Source organism: Megalobrama amblycephala, linkage group LG10 (genome assembly GCF_018812025.1).
Source record: "Megalobrama amblycephala isolate DHTTF-2021 linkage group LG10, ASM1881202v1, whole genome shotgun sequence".
NCBI lineage: Eukaryota > Metazoa > Chordata > Actinopteri > Cypriniformes > Xenocyprididae > Megalobrama > Megalobrama amblycephala.
The window spans coordinates 15722285-15742961 of NC_063053.1; the positions used below are offsets into that span (position 1 = coordinate 15722285).

The following is a 20677-nucleotide window of genomic DNA, read 5'->3' on the forward strand; positions in this document are numbered from 1 at the left end:
TGTTACTTTGCAACGAAACAAACTCTCTTTGGAACCACTCCAGAACTAGTTACATGGGCACAGCAAACTTGACCTGGAGGGTTAGGCTAACCAACACTCCTGCTTGATAAAAACACATGGATTATTATATCTCAAAGCGAAAAACAATGACAGTTTTCAAACCACACTTGACTATAACCTCAAAACATCTGACAATTATTAAAAACAATAAAAAAAAATTATATATACACATAGACACATATATATATATATATATATATATATATATATATATATATATATATATATATATATATATATATATATATATATATATATATATATATATGTGTCTGTGTGTGCACATGCAAGGAAATAAGTAAGGAAATAGGACACGTGACTTCAGGTGTTAGGTGCACATTCCATAAAAGGAAAAATCAACAGTCCAAACCAGACAGACCAGTACAACCATGAGATTATAGATGAACATGTTAAATCACATTTTCATCAAATGTGAGCCACTTTATGAGAATATTATAGCTGGTACTCAAATCTGCCTGCACACATCAAAAATGCTGCACATGTCTATGATGCCCATATATGCAGTCTAGATAGGCAGCTGACTAGCTCACACTTTCTTCATTCCAAAGCACTGACAACTCAACAACTTTATATATATATATATTATAGGCTAAAATGCAGTATCTCATGGAGAATATAGCATGTTATTAAGCTCATTTGTTCTTGATAGTGTAAAACCCCAAACAAGAAGAACAGTGCTGCGAGCAGCCAGCAGGTGACATGCATTGAACAATTTCTCAAGAATTCCTCCGCTCGCCAGCAGCAGCCGTGTAAACTCAACCACAACTTATCTGCCATAATATTGTTATATAAAAAGCCTCGCACACATACTGAGGGAAAAACTTGACCCATTCCTCTGAGATATTAGATCCGGCCTAAACAGATCCAAGAAAAGCTATGGTAAATAATTGAACACAACTCAGTTAGCCAGCAAAACAACCTCCAAATAACTCGAGTTTAACTGGGGAGGCATGACAGCACACATAGGAGTGTTAGTGGACCATATAAAAACAAAACAACCGATGGTAAAACAAAGTCTTATTTATCAACTGGCACTCACTGGTTTTTGGTGTTAAACTCAAACTTAAAAGCACAAAATACAGCATTGCTTAAGGTCTGACACTTATTTAATCTATTTTGAAATCTCGTCTACACTTCCAGCTTTGGTCACAAACTACGACTTGGCCATGACATTTCACATTAAGAGTCTAGCAACATCATCTCAAATGCTGACAGCTAAAATAAAACACAGTGTCTCAAACGCATACTGACATTCGTACTTCAGCTCGAGTCCTCTGATTAAAACCGAGATAGTGAGCTAAAGTCAGGCGAATCTCAGAAGCATTCAGCTTCTTATCTCCAGCATCGGCTTTCTAAACAGCCCCGGAGCTCAAGTCTAGCACGCTAAGCTAAAGCTGGCTAAATTAGGTTATGCTTTATGACTACTTCCGACAGATGACTATCTATAATTTATGATGACAAAGTCAACGCGTCAATTAACCTACGGTCTCGCAAACCTTGTTTTCTGGACGCTTTAATACGGTGGACAGGTCAGGTGACTTCGCCGCTTTGCCCGGTCGCGTTACTAAACAGACGCCATTTTGTTACAATGTTGTAGTTTACATGAATCCGACATGACACTGATTACAACCCAATGGAGTCTCATTAAACCTTACCTTCACAAAGACGGTCCCGCCCAAGAAACTTTAATATTGGTTAGAAAGGGCAAATACTTATCCCTGGTTTGATAAGCAAAATGTCAATCACAAGGAAACAGTTCGGCCTCTCGAGGAATCGGTTGGCTTCATAATCTGTCAATAATCACTTGACCCGCCTCTTAAAGGGATAGTTCACCACAACTAAACATTCTGGCATCATTTACTCACTTGCATGTTTTTCCAAACCCACAAGACTTACTTTCTTCCGTGGAGCATAAAAATGTGAGAAAATGATAGCCTCAGTCATTATTCACTTTCATTTTTTTGACATACAAGTGAGTTATAACTGAAGACCGTCATTATACATATCGCCTTTTAATCAATCAAATTTTTTTTTTTAGATAAAACTATCCCTTTAATGTGACAACTGATCTTTCGTCCGTACTGCGTATGGAAATGCGACTCCGGCTATTCTAGAAGAACGGGGATCAGGGATAACGGGAATATTTTATCATCATGTAATCTAATGAGTTTAAAACTACTTGATGGCTCTTTAATGTAAGATCAACCGAAACTCGGTCTACACCTTTAAGAAGGCTCCCCCTTATGAGCATCGCACTACACTGCAATATGAGCAGATCGACCTAGTCACACTTTTTGGAGAATAATGTAATGGTGAATAATTAGTCCAAGTGCTCGAGTTATCCTTGGCATTCCCCGTACTGTGTGCACTGTAATCTAATCTAATAATTAGTTTGCACTTTACAAAAGACATGGAAGGCCATGAACTATCGAACGCGCGCACATCCTCACGAAGGTAGTGTGCTCGCAAATAGGCAACATTTGTAAACCCTGCGAATGTCTGGCGATATTAAGCAGATGATGGCATATCATTCCCGTTATTCTGAAATACTAAAAAAAGATGCAATAATAACCGCTGTTTGTTCACGCGCTAATGTCCAAAGCATGCAAAATGCACTCATATTTCAAGATCAAGCAACTGAGAACAGATAGCATCTGGAAAATTCCATTTATGCGGGTCAAGCAGTAGCTTGCGATACTTGCGCGGTTCGTGTAACCCAATAACCTTAATAGCCCGAATTAATTTCTCCGCTCGCGTCAAGTTACATCACTCACGACAACTTAAACTTGAACGATTAAAACATGCCACCGATAACAAGCCACTCAAGACACCGCCGAGATAAATGCCCGACAACGCTGGCAAAGCGAACATTTACCTTTAAGTTCCTCGCGCGATCTCTCCACACTCCTCGTATAAGCAATAAAAACACGCTTATTTGCGAAGCTGATGATATATGCGTAAAGTAGCCTGATAAATCCAAAGGGGTCCTGTTTGATTCGGAAGATGAACGCACGCGTAGGCAGAGGGAACCTGATAACAACTAATTGAAAGGTTAATCTACATAGGAGTCTGTGACAAAGTAGTACCCTCCCCTTTCGGCACTCCATCAGCCACAGAGGAGGACTAACTCGCTGTAACCGCTATGTGACATCACATCGCTCATTGGGAAACAATGTACATTGTTTCAGACTACATGGCATGGGTGGGAAAAGAGAAGACATTATGTGCCCTGTCTGTGAAGAGGAAAAGGAAACTTTTAATATCACGGATTGGGATATGAATGTATGCATACAAAATCGGTTTCAAGTCACCATGTGCAATTATGCTGGATTTTGTAAATGCTCAAACTGAATGGCACAGGTGAGAAAAACAAACAAACAAAAACAAAAAAGACAAGATACTGTGCTATGTTTTTGAAGAGGAAGTCTAAACTTTTAAAATCACCCATACAGCATGGCACAGATCAGTATCATATGAATACAGGCATATATTCATAATTATAGAATAAACGTTTCACACTGTTTAATTATATATGACTTTATAATTGCTCAGAAGGTGTTGCACATTTAATTGATGTTTGTTTGCAATAGAAATACCAGCATCAATTAAATACAGGGAAATGTGCTTCACCACAGTTGGAACAACATGGAGTAAATCTAAACCATTTCATTTCTGCAACAATATTTGCAACAAAACCCCCTGACAGTTTTCAAATGCACCTGAAAGCCTGTGGCTTTGCCCTGCGGATGAAAATTTGGTGTAGAGCAGGGCAATCTGAACCGTGGACATGTTACTTTTTACTGTGCCTGAAAGGAAAACAAATTGCACACTAAATAAAACTTGAGCCATGCGGGATGTGGTTACAGTTTGGCGAAAGCATTCATATTGCCTTCCAGCAAAGCCTGATCAAGGTGATCTGACACCAAAGGGTTGTCTTGAGTTGTCTTTTTTGAAACCTGATTTACACAACAGTGTGAGCTACTTACAGCAGCTGGGTGTGATATACTAACACTATATATTGTAATAACATAAATACACTGCCCTTTTTAGTTTTGTATTTGACCTGTTATAGTGCTGTTATTTAAAGTGCCCCATTATGGATTTTTGAAAATGACCTTTCATGCAGTGTGTAATGTAGCTGTATGTGAATAAACAGACCGCAAAGTTGTAAAGCTGAAAGTGCATCATAAAGTTATTGTCTCTCAAAAGAAAGAGTCGACTCTGAACCGCTTAAACGAGTCGTTTTTAGTTAAAATCCCATTTTGCGAACTTGCTCCTCAGAATCACAAACTGTAAGTGTGATTAATTATTGATGTATTTTATACCGAGTGTTCAAAATACATAGTTTTGTGTTTTAGCTATATTGTATATTTCTCTCTTAGTGAAGTGACATGTGGTCAAGTATGGTGACCCATACTCGGAAGGGTCTCACCTCAGTCGTGGTATTGAGGATGGGGAGAGCGCTGGACATTCACTCCCCTCACCGACAATCCCTGCCGGCCCTGAGACTCGAACCCATGACCTTTGGGTTACAAGTCCGATGCTCTATCCATTAGGCCACGACTGCCCCATAATATTTGACCCTTAACTCACGTTATCAAAGTGAGATATGAATCAGTGGTTCAGAGCACGTATCAAACTGCCAAAGTCACACTCCCCAGTGGTGAACCATTGAAATTTTGAAAAACTTATCACATAACAAAGCCTTGTTTACTGAAATCACATGACTTTCGCGCTCCGAACCACTGATTTGAAACAAAAGATTCATGAAGCAGTGTTTTGAAATCGCCCATCACTAGATATTGTTGATTAAAGTCATTGTTTTGTTTTTTTGGCGCACAAAAAGTATTCTCGTCGCTTCATAACATTAAGGTTGAACCACTGTAGTTACATGAACTGTTTAAAATACGTCTTCAGTAGCTTTCTGGACATCTGAATGAGTTAATTATCTTGCTGGCAACGCAGGCCTTTCTGAGCCATTGGATATCTTAAAAAATATCCTAAAAAACATCTTAATTTGTGTTCCGAAGATGTGGGGTGTGGAACGACATGAGGGTGAGTAATTAATGGCAGTAATTTTTATTTTTGGGTGAACTAACCCTTTAAACATTATACCTGTCAATTCTCAGGTGCTGAATGTCATTATTTTCATTTTCATTATTTTGTGTGGCTATTACAAGCCAGTGTTACTTATTTGTATGCCAAAAGGGAAGGTACATTTGTTTACAGTTTACGCAGATACATTCATGTTTGCATATTTCAACCACTGGCACATTCATATTCACAAGCAGACAGAGGCAGGATAAATGCTCTGCACAAGAGTATAACAGCAGTAGGGTAAATAGATTAGCTCAATCTGATGACCTTCCAGATACTGGTTTTACTTTTCTAACTACATTGAATGTTCCAACTAAGCAAACACAATCATTTTCCTAGACTGCTACAGTATCAAGACATTTTTCTTCTTTTAAATAATATAAATAAAACAATATTTGCTATTACAGTGGACCAAACCAAATCAAATAGCTCTAAGTATATTAAGCATCAATCACTATGAAATGAATAAACTGAATAAAGGTCACACAGTTTCTGGTGTATTCATAGTTTTAAATAAACTGCCTGTTGCTTTCCAAGTGAAATTATACAATTTATACAAGCAAGTCGTGTATAGAAAACAATTTGCTACAGTGCACTAATTGTGTAGATACATCTATTCACATTGTACTTATATTTTAAACATACCTGCATGTAATCACAGTTGTACACCTTAAAGGGTTGTCAGGTGCTTCATACTGTATATACAACCTTTTATGGATTTAGGTTGAATCACTTTTGTTTTGATTCATTTTTTTTTATTTTGATTGAATTTATGAATTAAACAGCTTGTAAACACACTTTACCACTAGAAAAAATGAAATATCTAATTAAACGTGAAAGTATTATGCAATCAGATGTTTCTCCTTATATAGAACCTTTTTGACATAATAGGTTATTCTAAGAACCTATTATGCCAAAGAACCCTAGGGCCAACCCTAGAACCCAAATTAACCTTCCCCTAACAATGTAATTAATTTCTGTATATACATCTGTAATTACACTGTCGGTAGGTTTGGGGGTTGAATTGTATAAAGTGCTGTATAAATAAATATGACTTAAGTGGTACTACCTTTTAGTCCGCCTGTAGTCAATAATTTTATCCCTTAAAACTCATCTTTGATGACCAAAATGACATATTTAAATGTTTTTCCTGTGAAAAATATTTTTTTATGCCTTAAATTTGCTTGAATGTAACTCTACACCCTTGCCTCATTTAATATACGTGTATCAATTAATATGCAAATTAGCCCCGCCTCCAATCACTCATGCCAGCTCAGAGATCCACTCAGTCAACTTACTGAGGTAAACACTGCACAATGGTATCGCTCTTTACAACATCGGACACATAACAGTAATTCATATGATTAGCCTTTTGCTTGACTATGTTATCAAACAGCTAAATCTATACGATTTTTCATATAAACAGAAAAATATACCGGAATAACCTGGCTTCTCCCGAGACTCCCCTGCTAGTTCGCTGTTAATGATATGCTAAAGCCCTCCAGCATGTTGACGTGATTGGTTACAAGGTAGTTTGTGACGTCACAGACACCAAAGATTTCAAACCATGGGTTTGAGACTGTCTTTTTTAACTGCAGGTTTAAGGAGAAAATACTCAGCAATGGTGATGACATATGAATTTGCACATGGTTTGTCTTAAAGCATATTAAAAACACCACATATACATATAAACAACCTCAAAAACTTGATTTAGCACTTTATACAATTCAACCCCCAAACCTACCGATACCACTAAACCTGTCCCTAACAGTAACCATATACCATCTAAATAGCAGGAAAAGTGTTTGCAATACAACATGAACATAAGTACATGTACCTAACAATTTTTTATGGATGCATTGTATGTATTTCAAGTACAATTTCAACTATATCAGAAACACAACTAAATGTGTTTACTTCTCTCAAACTTCCATAATGTCCTCTAACTGAAAAGTTGTCCAACAGAAAGACACCTGTGAATCAACTTACTTTTTATAAACCTCAAAGGCAACTTTCGCAGGTCTTAAAAACACCCAGCATCATTGTAAAACACACAGCGGGAGGATTAGAGAAGTGGAAAAAAAACAACCAACAAGCGTGACTATGTGCGAACTGAAAATGTGAAATAGTGCTCAAGGACTTTGTCCTTTGCTGTCATTAGGGACTGCGCATGGACTCACAGGTTGTTTAAAACCATGTGTTCTGTGATGTCAGGGTCCAAAAACGTGTTTGTCAGTGACAGAACCGGAATCCGCTATGATTGCGGTCACACACGGGGACAAAGGGGCAGCTGTACCTTGAGTCTAATGATGCTCACAAATAGCTACTCCTCATCCCATATCACAGAGATGAACCTTTCAGACCTGCCACTGTCATCAAGGGGACAGGAAGAAGCTGGAGGCTTTCTAACCATCCAATAGGACACAGAGGTGAGATGCTGAGAGAGTAAAATGGGCCAAAAGTGGAGTCTTGTGCTGAATTAGAATTAGGAACTACTCTTACTATTCCAGCCATAGAAAGATATGGTCAAAACAGCAAGGGTAGTATATAGCTAGCATGCGGTTCCGAATTCAGCACTGGTTCTCTGTCGAAACAAAAACACAGATTATTCACAACATAATAATTTCAAGCAATTAAACATCCATTCTACATAACTAATTATAAGGTTAGGAAAAGAATAAAAGTGACAGCAGTAAAAGAGCCTCTTTTATTTTAATTTTGGCAGAGGTAGTGTTCACAAAACAACAGATTTCTTTGTTCATGACACATGAGTGTGCTTTTCACAATTACATTTGGTTTACAACAGCAGGACTAGCCAACACAACTCCTCGGAGAGAAAATGAGATTTCAATAAAGTTCAAATGATTCGTCTGGTTTCTATAAAGTAAATTTGCGATATCTGCTTCAGTTGTTACAGCAGTACGGTATCACCATGTCATTAAGGTCATTTTGTTAGCAAACACCACATCTGAAAAGATGCTGGTTATGATCAGCACTCTTAACTTTAACACTAAAATGGCTTTAGTAAAAACAATCAATATTTGCAACAGAGAAATTCCTCTTTTTCCTCTTTTGTAAACAGTTTTTAATGTCAAATATGTCTCTGTGATTGAATTAGGCCATGAGACAGAGAAAACAGAGGCACGTGAACAAGAGAGGAAAGAGGAACAGAAGATAAAAAGTCAATTAAAAAAGGCATTAATCCTATAAAACACTTGGGCGGCCATATCTTCCGGTCTCTAAGCGGCCCATCAGTGGAAGTCGGGCTTTTCTGGGAATGTGCAGCCCGCGTGGCGAATAATGACGTTAGCAGCGTAGTGTCCAGCACGGATGCACTGCTCAAAGGTCTTATCCTGTACCAGCTGAGACAGGAAACCTGCACACACATGCAAACAGACAATGAAAAAAAGACACAAATCAGATCCACATGCAAGAGAGTAGACAGATTTAATCCTAATCGAAAAGCGTGCACAAACATATGTTTAATGAACGCACACATAAACACACATCCAAGCGCATAAGGCACGCACAAACATATGCTGGCGAGTGTTAGCTTAGAAAACGTAGTCGGGTATCGATTTTGTTGCATGTACTTTCTTTTAAAAATTAAGGAAATCAGGCTTAAGGGGGAAAGGTGATGCAAAAGGCCCCCTTTAGTGATGTGCGATACAGAAATCCTCCAGCTGCCCTCGGGCTCTGAACCCTCCCACCTAGATCTCTGCTCTCTGCAGTAGCGCATTGAAAAACAGCTGGCAAATTCATTTTCCAACGTGGCAGAGAGCTGGCCTCCAACCTCTTGTTGGAACGGATAAAGGAGTTAAAAAAATCAATACGACGTTTGAGCAAACACGCTCACAGCTCTATTAGTCGCAAAGGTTGTCCTGGAAGAGCTACAGGAAGACATGTTAGCAAATCAGGCTCATGGCCTTTGAGAAGCAGAGGGCCGTGTAAGAGGCGTCGTATGAAGATAAATTACGCGGACCCGAAAGACCCGCGCGAACAGCGTGATCAACGTCGATATTTCTGTTTTTCATGGGGAGCCAAACAGCGTCGTGCTTTACGTGTTTGATGGATGTCTTCACAGTTCAGATCGGAGTAGACGCGCAGCGGCTATCTGAACGCGCACTTATTAGCAAAACCCGCCGATTAAAGATAACGGCTGTGGGGAGTCTGGAAACTCCGCTAATCCATCATGAAAGTCATCTACCCTAACTGTGTTATCTGAGGTTAAATAGTACAATAGTATATTGGAGGCTTCATGTGACTAGACTAAGCCAAATGAAATGAAGTACAACTAGAATATATCTACAAATTGTCATTCCTGAGCAGCTGCACAGGAAATAAATAAGCATTGCGTGTCAGAGCTCTTGCATCACGGTCCGGTTTCCCAGAGGTTACAGATCAGACCTAATCCTGGATTAAATTGTCCTGTCAATAGTGATTTTCCATCAAACATTCGTCTAGGACTAGTCTGAGTCTTGGACACCTGTTTCAACAATTCAATCCATTTGTGTGCTTAACTGGAATTTCTTTTATTCTGTGATCTATGCATTAATTATTGGGTTTATATAATAATAATAATAATAATAATAATAATAATATGTATTTTATTTATTATTAGTATATTTTTTTCTTAAAACATACTATTGTCTAGGACTAGTCTGAGTATTGGGCCCCTGTTTCAACAATTCAATCCATTTTTGTGCTGACTGGAATTACTTTCTTCTGCTGAACACAAAAGAAAAGACAAAGAACATTCGAAAAATGTTGAAAATGTTTCAGTGCTTTTTAATCCATAGTCAAAGGGGTCCAAATGTTACTTTGGACACCAATGACTTTCACTGTATGGAGAAAAACAGTTGAAATCATTATCACCACCAGTTCCGCAGAAAAAAGAAAAGTCATCCATGTTGGCAATGACGTGAGGGTGAGTAAATGATAACAGAATTCACATTTTTAACTATTAACTATTAAACACTGAAGTTATTATTATGAAGTTATTGAACTTTATAGTTTACTAGCACAGTACCTCCAACAAAGGCGTCTCCAGCACCGTTGGTGTCCACTATCTCGTTCTGGTCAATCTCCAGGACAGGGAATGTCTCCACCTTGTCACCTGTAGAAAAGACGGTTCACGGTAAGTATAAGCTTGTTAAACTATTGTTGAGCTGAAAAGTGAGCCTCATTCACAGATCGGCTGTTTGGCAGATGTGCGAAAGTTTCTGCTGTCAAAAATGGTCATGTTTTTTTAATAAAAGACTACATATTCCTATAGAAGATCAAAGTACTTTTTCATTTTAAAGTAGTGTCAAGCATAGATTTAAAGTGGTCACTGTTTTGTTGCTAATCATCTATAAGACAGCAGAGGCAGAAACAAAGTTAGAACTGTGGAAAGATGGAGAAGTTCCCACAAGACATGGAAAAAGGAATAGAGGGATGTGCCATTTTCACTTGATGAGCTATAAGAGCCCTGCTTGGGCCTTGAACTCAAGGAGAGGCAATTATATCATTTGGCGGTTCTTCAGCATGACAATTCTTGTGCAGAAATGGATCAGCTCTCTAAAATAGCATTTGAAAGACAGCGTCAGTCTATTTTCAGCATTCAGCTTGAGTAATCTGTCCCCTTTCAGGCTAAAATAATGCATTAACTGTCCCGCTGTTCCCTCTCAAATGCCTTCTGCTATACGCTTGTGTTTTATTCATGGCATTAGCTTCCATTAGGGTTGAATTAGACTGATATAACTTTGCTTTACAGTAAGAAGAGCACTTTAGAAAACCCAGTATTAGATTCTTGAAGACGTTCAGAAAATTCCACATGTGGCAAGTCTGGCAACCCACTCCAGCACCGCAATTTAACTGAGCTATTGCTGCCTTCAAGAGCACCTGGTAAGTTACCTACTCCAGAGTTTTAGGCAGTCGATATTACAACATGTCACACATTCAAATGTGGAAGTAGTCATAATAAAAACAATGGATGACAAAATTGCTGTCACTTCTGTTATACCATTAGATAAGCATAGAAGAATACTCCAGGATACCACACTTTTACACAACATGATTATTGATTAATCTAATAGGTTATAAGGTTTGTGTTCTAGAGAGGATAAAACAATTATAATAATGACTGAATTTGCATGAAAATAATAATAAGTATACAAAATATTGAATAATGATATTGAATTAATAATTATTAAATTAATAAATTATTAATACATAGCAATTAATAAATCACTGTTAAATAAATTAATAAATCCCAACAAATATAAATGTATTAATTATTATAATTAAATAAAATATGTATATTTATTGAGGTTTATTAATTAGATATTTTTTTTTTGCGTTGTTTTATAATGTTTCTTGGGGTGCACTTACAGTCAAACCAAATTTATTCAGACACCTTGAACATTTCATTCATTATTACAGTTTATTCACTATAGTTTAAAAAAAATGGTATTAAAATATGACAAGATCTCAGAGTTAAACCGTGTCAGAAAAAAATTATCTTAATTATGTCAGATAACACTTAAGCAAAACATGGTCAGGTCAAAGTGTCTGAATAATTTTTGGTCCCAAATTTTTATCAATTTTACTGGTATTCCACTTTATGAAGAATTTTTAGGTATAATATTATTTTGCTATCCTCACTTACATAAATGAACTATAGTGTCCTGCACCCACTATTAAAAAAAATCATTTTTGGTTTGACTGTATAATGTTAGTATGCTTTTTTAAATCAAAACTTGTCATAATTTAGAAATAAAAAGCATTTTTCCTACCCTGATTTTAGCCCTCTGATTTAAACGCTCTGTTTTAAGGGGCGTGTCTGCTGTGAGACTTTAGTGTAAACGATCACTGCTGTGATTGGCTAACATCTTTGCATATGAAATACGCAGAAAAGTATTACTCTCTCAAAAACTTCTAGCATGTTTTTACTATTACAGCTCTCAAGGTTAACTAATCGTGAAAAATGTTGATTATAGCATTGTATATTTTACATTCACTGCATGAAAGGTTGCAGTGATGAACATTGTAGCCGATCACAGACATGTTGTTGAGCACATGAAAGCAGTGATCTCTTCATTGCGACTCAATTTCTGCACGCTAACGTGCAGAATTAATTCCTTGGCATTACGATCCTTTGAAAGGTAATGTTATTTTTAGTCCTGTATCGCTCTTCTCTCCTCATCATCTCACTAACACACCAGTGGGCGGGGATAACTTTGAAATGGCTGAAGTCGATTTTTAGTTTTAGTTTTAGGATCTTTTTATGAACTTTTTGAAGCATCAGTTTTTAAGTGGTAGTTGTGTGTACCGTCAGTGAAGGGACAGAAATCTCAGATATCATTAAAATATCTTCATTTTGTGTTTTCATGATAAACGAAAGTCTTACGGGTTTGGAATGACATTAGGGTGAGTAAATGAGAGAATTTTTGGGTAAACTAACTCTAAGTTTTACATTTGTGACATCACATTATCATTGAAAAGGGCCTATAGAACTAAGGTTGAAAAAACTTCAGGTCAATAAACCATCAAATCATTCAATACTATCAACTGCAGAGTTCTTCTGCCATCTTTGATGTCACGAGAGCTCAGAGCATCCCATAGACAAATATGATTTTGTGTGGTCATTCTTGTGCATGCAACTCAAAATTACAATATTTCAAACTCTACTTGAAAACCAACAAGAGGACCCCACTCCTTGGGAAACACGAGCCAGTCGTAGCCAGCCCTTGCGATGATTCTTTCACCAAAACAGCCCATAATCTGCAACAACAGAGGGCTTTAAAGTATACACCTGCTAATTGTAGTCAGTAATTGTCAAAGACCATTACTTTGTGTGGAGAACTTCAGAAGAAACCTTCAGACACAGACAGTAAACAACAGAGAATGTGAGCAAAGGCTTTCAACTGACGCAACAATGAGCACTCAAGACACGTCTACTGCATGTGTGCGAGCGGTTTTTCCCTAAACGAGTCAGCCGATTGTGTCTTTGATAATTAATTACACAAAAAGCAGATCCTTTTAGAATCAGCTAATTAGCAGCAAAACGACTTTGCTTAATTAATGCAGGCAATGAAGCATGCTCGCCCGCCTTCCTCTTGAAATGATTAACTAGAGGATCTTCCGTGTGAATTAAGTTAACAGAAACTCATGATCTATCTATTATTTTGCAATTAAAGATTACAATATTTACATTGCCATCATAGCATGCTTTCTCCCTCTCATCAAACTACGGGAGGAAGCGAGTGCACCTGGTCATATGAAGCCTAAATCTGCAGTTTTGTTTGAACAGACAAATGACTGAAGGGAAAAAAAAAATGACCAGACGCAAATGAATATGTTCAAAATGAAACTGTATGCGGTTCCTTCCTTCCTGTACACAAGCTGACCTGATTCGACTTCCTTTTATGACTCAGAAACAGCGCAGCCTGAGTGTGAGAGAAAAAAAATAGCCATTAACTGTTCCTTCCTTTGATACCCATGACTGAACTGAAGAGGCTCTAGACAATAATGGACATCAAACTGACGATTAAGGCTCGTATGAAGCAACGACACTCTTCTCTTCAGATTTGTGAGGGAGTGAGCAGAGACAATGCAATTCAGCATGGTGAGAATGTAGGTACTAGCACAGGCTAACCCCTCTGCCCTTGGTTGACAGGTCACGCAGCAGAGGCATGCTGGGAAATGTCCAAACATCTCAGCTGTGGTGAGTCATCTGGAAAAAAAATTATGAGGTGATTCTTGGAAGTACATGGTACAACATTAGGTCATATCCAGGGGTCAGAGTCCACAATAAAAAATATGCTACAATAAAAATGTATCTTAAAACACAAGAGCACACTGCCTATTAAGTCCATGTAAATTGCTGCATGGAACGAATGTCAATACAATAAAACCATGGTGTGTAAAACAGATTGAAACTTGATTTAGGGTTCAGAAGGAGGGCCGTGATCTGTAAGAGATTGAGAAACATACACTGCCAGTCTTCCATCTTGGTAAACAAGGCTGAACTTGCATATGTGCTAGTCCCCTTGCATTGATGTTTAATGGTGCATGTTGCTCTAGGTGGTTCCCATAACCTCACTTTGTCTCCTACAAGCTGCATCAATTGATATGATAATGGGGGGAGGACGTGTGAAATGAGAGGGGCTGCACTGGAGGACAAGGCGTCCAACCACTTGGATGCCAAATGGTGTCCAGGAGCCTCTCTCAGCTCTCAATGGGGACAATAACAAGAGTTTCAAGGAATGGAGGCAAGAGGCAGATGCTTAGAAAAAAAGAAAGATTCACACTACTAATTGGTCCAATAGGATGTTTTCATTACCATCCTTGTGTGTCATCGTTAACCAACATGCACCGCAAAAATAATATTATATTTGAGTATTATCTTCCAGCCAAAACTCATGAGAAGGGATGGGAATCCAGTTTTTAACCGGTTCCAATAATAATTCTGTAGTAAAGGAAGACATATTTGGGAAAATGGAAATGCAATTCCACTGCAAAACTTAAGAGTCATTTATTTGGGGATTGCACTACACTGGGTGCGCTGTATGTTGATTCACTAAAAAGAATTCAAACAGGAATCAAATGGTTGCACTGTAGATTTAGCAGCGGTATAGAGGCGCCCCCTAATTGTACTGCAGGAAACGCATCCGCATGGGCAGATACGCACCGTTAACAGAAATGAACATCATTTGGTTCCCATATATTTTTAAAATGACCTGATGAATGACCTGACATAACCCGATGAACAACCCAATTTTTAAGTGTCAAATATAAGGCAAAACAGGGTAGGACAAGTCTGCTGAACAAGGGAAATTAAATCATTTAAAGAGAAAAAAAATCTATTAAGAATCACTTCTGAATTAAGGTTTTACAAGAGGTTCTGGTCCATTATGAATGAGGACAATTTATATAAGCACGCAAGAAAAAACTAGGGCAAATAAAAACAGAGAAATGAAATTCCTAAATTGCTGCTCTCATTCCCCCCAAAACCATCCTTGATGGACATCTCCTTCCATTTCATCAAACCGGAGAGAACACATCACATCTTTATTCAAAACATATTATTGAACTTGGCTCTCAACATGCTGCTTTGGTTAGTCTGAGAGCGTTCCAGGACCAATTTCATGTTAATGTATAACACAAAAGAGGCCATTGGCAGGGCTCTTTAATAGGCATGGCAATTAAAACTTTGCTGCCAAAACCTGTCTTTGTTGTTACTGGCTTGTGGTCGTCCCTGTAAACACAGTCTCTGGGCAGTTCACAGGGAGTTCCATCGCTTTTGTGGTTTTGCCATTCTTCGTTTTACATGTTCATGCAGAAAGTGAAAATACTTTCCTCTGCGTGACTATCCAGGGAGCGGAAAAAAAGGGGCAACAAAGTTACACCTCCCGAGCTGTGAGGTTATATTAATAGCTCTTGTACAGCTGTTTCTTTTTGGTGCTGTGTTTGACACTTGTGTGCTTAGATCAGAAGTGATATGTTGCTTTCAGGGTTTTGTATCCTTTTGGCACAGGCCTCTCAGGAGGAAGAGGAAACCGCAGCTTTGCTCGCAAAGGCACTCCAGGAACAAGCAGCGCTGTAAACATGTATCGGACTGGCTCAAAATAAAACGGGCCTGCGAAGACAAAACATGCATGCGTGACTATTTATAGAGCCCAAGCGTCAGAAAAAGCCATCCTAACATTTACAGCACTGTGGAGTTATGCCAATTATGTGTAATAAATTCTCTTGTTATCACTAGTTATGTGGGGAGTAATATGATTACGCTCGTAATGCGACAAGCCAAAACCATGAACGCCTCGGGTCATGCGATAATTACTCTTTTACTGTATCTTAGGCATTGTCATTTCAAATATATCACTGCGGCTTTCAAAAAGTGATTGTCTCCAATAGATACCTGAGCTACTGAATGACAAGCTATTCACTACACAATGAGACATGACACAAAACCAATGAGCGGGAGAAAAATTCAAGGCCTTCAGACAGCTGTGGAACGGTGAGAGATTATTTCTCTCAAATCCACTTCTCGTCGGCTCCAGAGCCAAACAAAAGCTCAGAGGAGTAAACAAGGATGGCCCTCCTCCCGGCAAACACACTGAGGAAACTGCCCTCACTTGCCGCCTTTTCTCTGATCCACTATCTCCACGCTAGGGCTGGTCAGAGAAACATGAGCGTGACAAACACATTTAACCGCTAATAAAGGGCAACCACCATGCCGAGAGTGGCAGGAGATAACCAGCACAAATAATCAGAGGAGTCTGGGACGGAGAGAGCTTTAAGAGGCAGTTTTGCCCTTTTCAAAGCGAGACATTGATCAGATCCCCTCGCCTCTGAGCCATGCTAATTAGCTGAAGACGAGTGGTGATGATGTCACGATCGATTTGGCGGACGTGCGGAGGTCTTCATCCGTCGCCCTTCCCATCACGACTGAGATACTGAAATGCAGAAAATAAATGCGATGCATATGCTGAAATTTCATGAGGCCATTTCAAAATCTAGGTTGAAAAATCTATGAAATAATTTTTTCTGCGATGGAGACACAATTATGAGAAATAAAGATGCAACTGTCATATATAAAGTGGCAACTGCGAGATGTGTAGCCAGAATTATGAAAAATAGTTGGAATTGACATTTGTAATTCTGAGATATTAAGTCAAAGAATACATTTGCTATTGTGAGATGAAATCAAAATTGAGAGTTGATGCAAAAAGAACAAAAAACAATAAATAGAGATAAAATGTCACATTTTTTGATGTTGGTTATCCAGAAATAAAATCTCAGCTATGAAAAATATTAATGTTGCGATGTAAAGTTACAATTGAGACATGAAATTGCAATTGTGTGATATAAAGTTGCAGTTGTGAGAAAAGGAGATAATAATAAACAAAGATAATAATAATAATAATAATAATAATAATAATAATAATATGTCACAACTGTGACATATAAAGCCACAGTCAACTTTGTTAAAAAGTCACATTGTGAGATGTCAATAACAAGAAACAAAGCAGCAATTGTGAGCAACAGTAGTCTCAATTATGAAAAATAGTATTGTAATTGTGAGATATAAAGTCACAATTGACATCACAAATCATGATTTTGAGAATTAATCTCACAATTAGGCTAACTTTTTGTATTTTTACTCTGACTTGGAGTAAACAACCAAACTATTGTGTCTAAACAGGAAAGTTCAGGCCACCTTGTGTCAGTAAAGGCATTACAGAGGCCGTTTATGTAATCAGTCAATGCTACGTCTCTTAACTCTAAGCTCTTTTCTTTCGCTTTTTAAGCCCATCAAAACAAGCAGCCACTAACTGACTGTTTACAGCGTTTCTGTTTTAGCTCAGCTGCGTTGAAGGTGCATTGCATTAATGAGACACAAACAAGAACGGGCAAACATTACAGAATAATAGCCCTAACATAACACAAGAAAAATGTGAGGGAGAGCTTAAACACACACTCATATTAGATGCACACACACACACACACACACACACACACACACACTCATTCTCACACACACACACACACACACACAGGAAGAGTGTGTGTTTATGAGTGCATAATGACCTTTGCTAAGGGCTCATGGAGATGGAGGAAAACAGACTGAAACGAAAAGGCTCCTCTGGGGAGTTCATTAGGTGCAGGTAAATCTGACAGCGCATTAGACACATTCCTCCCGAATAAGTTTCAAGACGAGCAGCACCTCTCCAGGAGCAGGAATGAAAATGTTCCTCTTTAGTAGGATGACAAAAACAAAACGGATTACATGGAGCGACTTCAGAATTATTTGCAACTGAAGTAAAGGCAATTTATTTCTCTTGTTCTTAAAGTCAATGAAATGGAAATAACGACTGATCATTTCTTTCAAATTGTGACGTACATCCGAGTGAAACGGATTATTGAAAAAAAAAAAAAAAGAAGTGTGGTGACTTGGTTCAATCAATCCATTAGCTGTTAATTGGATGGAGGCAGATCTGAATGTGAGCTTGCAGTAGATTGTAAGAAAGTTGCAAGGTTTAAGAGAACCGAATGATTGGAGTCATGCATATGTCACCAGACAGAAGAGTTATGATGGTTTGATTAAAAATAAAAAATAATGTATGGATGAATTGTTCACAACAAGATCTAACACACACACATTTAAAAAATAGGGTTCATTTTAATTTCTTGCCGATTTTTAAAAGCGCCTACAAAACATCAGGGCAAGTTTGCAGATGTACATTTGCAACAGCAGTCAGATGTTCTCCATGTCTGCTAGCATAATTGCAGGTTCGGACAACACATGATCGTGCAAATAAAAAGGGAGGATTTTGAGTCTTTAATCACATCATGTGCTTGGAGTTGAGACAACCACAACCAAGCCCAGTGTACTCCAGTCTAGATAAGATAAGGATTTGGCTACGTCCAGATATCACTGAACAGTGGAGCTTACAAGTCAACTGCAAATAAACACAAAACTGCAGCAGCCTTGCTCTCTCTCTCTCTGCAAAAATGCAAAGACGCCCCTCGTGTTGTGGTGTTAGTTTCACTTCTTGTGATATTAAAAGGAACAAAACAAAGGTTATCTCTCAGTTCCAGGAAGTTAAAGTAAAGTACAACACTTATGAGTTATGACTCAGTACACAGAGTACACTGTCAGTCTGCCCTTGTGGGCTACATTCCTACACATAAAGTAGTTTGGGATTTAACAGGACGTTTTATTTTGAAAAACAGTCACGAAGGGCACGATTAAGTTAGCTTAATACGTGAACTTGCGGAGGAGGGAAAGTACTAATAGAACATCACAGACTCCCTTGCTCCCCGTGACGCTGTCGTCAGCCCTCTCGTCCCTGCCGGAGCCCCTGGGCGACCCTGCACACTCAGCCATCATTAGATCAAAGACCGTGGGCGCTGCGCTCTTAATATGAGCCTGTAATAGGTGCGCCAGCAGGGCCACGCTCTGTTCAGCGATGTCACAAAGGTGCTTCATTAAGGGTTCCTCTTCTGGCAGCTTTCATTAAGGAAATTAATGTGGAGGGGCGAGGACAGCCTGCGTTTACGCCGCGAGAGAAAGCCGGCGTGCACAAAGAGGAACTACACAATAACAAATCTGCATCTCTTTGGAACGTCGCCCCCAGGGCCTATCATCCCAGCCTTCTTAATCACCATTAAAACAACTTCATTGTGACATTCAGAGCCTGCTGAATGATCACATCCCCGCATAGAGAGCAAATTGCAAATGAAATGTAGAGATCAGACAGCATCAGAGCACAGCCTCTGGGAGGTTGAGCAAATCTTCAATTCTCTTTTATATTGATGTTTATTGGCGGAGGCAACGGGGGAGCAATAACGCCCCTCTCCTTCTCCGTCGCCTCTGCTATCTGAACCCACTTATTCACCACTCGTGCGACGCCTGACATTTTTTTACGGCCAACTACCTCTTGCGCGCCGTCCTCGTTTACTTAGCATTGAGCGCGTGTTTCGCATAGGGTTCGCCGGGTGATGCCGCCGACCCCGCGGCTGCTTATGAAAGGGCTGCAGGAGGTTAGCCGAGCCCGCCTTTTTCCTCAGCGCAGTGTAAAATGCCTCCAGGAGAGTATTTTCTCCAAAGCCGGCGCTTAGGCTGAAAGTTAGCTCAGAACAAGTGGGAGTGAGGCGGTTCTGTAGCAAAAGGGAAGGATTGTCTTGTAGCGCTTTCCTCTGATGAGGCTTTACAGGAGTAGCAATTGCCTGAGCAGCCTTATCAGCCCAGGGGGACTAATGCTATTAGCGTTTGTGTGATAAACGCAGCGCAGTGGAACCAATACAGCCAGCTTTGCCGCGTTACTCTGGTAACATGTTGTGTAAATTGTATAATACAGAGCTCGGCGACAGCTCTGTTTAACAACACTTCAATCCTGTAGTGCAGACTTGTGAATAGGATTAGACCTATAAGCTAACAGGGGCAGAGGGACTTGGAGAGGCCTGCGGTGTCATTGGGATGTCATGTGTCGAGTCATTTTAGAGTAAAGCCTATAAAATCAAAAAACAACCTTAACGTTATTTTATGGTATAGTTCTGGGGTTGACAACGCATGTCACTACTGGCAAAGCATAACCTGATATTGCGGAGTTCGACATGTTACTGGGTCAACATTTTTGTTGATCCTGGAACAACATTCAAATCAACCAATCAGATTTGAGGGACAAGTTTACAGATTATGTCAAGTTTAGGCTTAAAATCGTGAATTGGTGCTTCTACATCAGTGTTATTCATCTATCATTTCCCTCTGATTTTTGGGATAACTTATGGGTAGGGTTAGGTTTAGGGGTAGGAATAGGCTTAAGACTAAATTTTCAGACTGGAATGTTGTTCCAGTATCAATAAAATATGTTGACCCAGGAACGCATCTAACTCAGCAATATCAGGATGTGCACCGGCAAACGAGTGAAAATGGAGAGAACGCTACATGACTGCAATTTAATTTTGCTGTTTCAGAAATGTTGAAATCAGGTTCCAACATGAACAAGTC

The 20677-nt window shown here is 38.9% G+C and overlaps 2 protein-coding genes across 6 annotated transcripts in view; both read right to left on the minus strand.

Annotated features, from left to right (window-relative positions):
• The window catches only part of kat6b (K(lysine) acetyltransferase 6B), a 37876-nt gene extending 36313 nt beyond the window's left edge, over nucleotides 1-1563 (minus strand). The window contains 1 exon segment of the mRNA XM_048204868.1: nucleotides 1341-1563. The gene's annotated coding sequence lies outside the window, so the exon portion shown is untranslated.
• Nucleotides 1564-7871: 6308 nt separating this feature from the next.
• Nucleotides 7872-20677, minus strand: part of adka (adenosine kinase a) — a 157918-nt gene continuing 145112 nt past the window's right edge. For 2 of the 5 annotated variants that reach the window (XM_048204879.1, XM_048204877.1), the window contains exons 10-12: nucleotides 17755-17759; nucleotides 10208-10294; nucleotides 7872-8554 (exon numbers count right to left, since the gene is read on the minus strand). In XM_048204879.1, the coding sequence (XP_048060836.1) occupies nucleotides 8430-8554; nucleotides 10208-10294; nucleotides 17755-17759 (217 nt within the window). In that variant the 3' untranslated portion in view covers nucleotides 7872-8429. Of the gene's footprint in view, nucleotides 8555-10207; nucleotides 10295-17754; nucleotides 17760-20677 lie in introns of those variants that run through there. The other 3 variants (XM_048204880.1, XM_048204878.1, XR_007186771.1) reach the window with 2 other exon arrangements.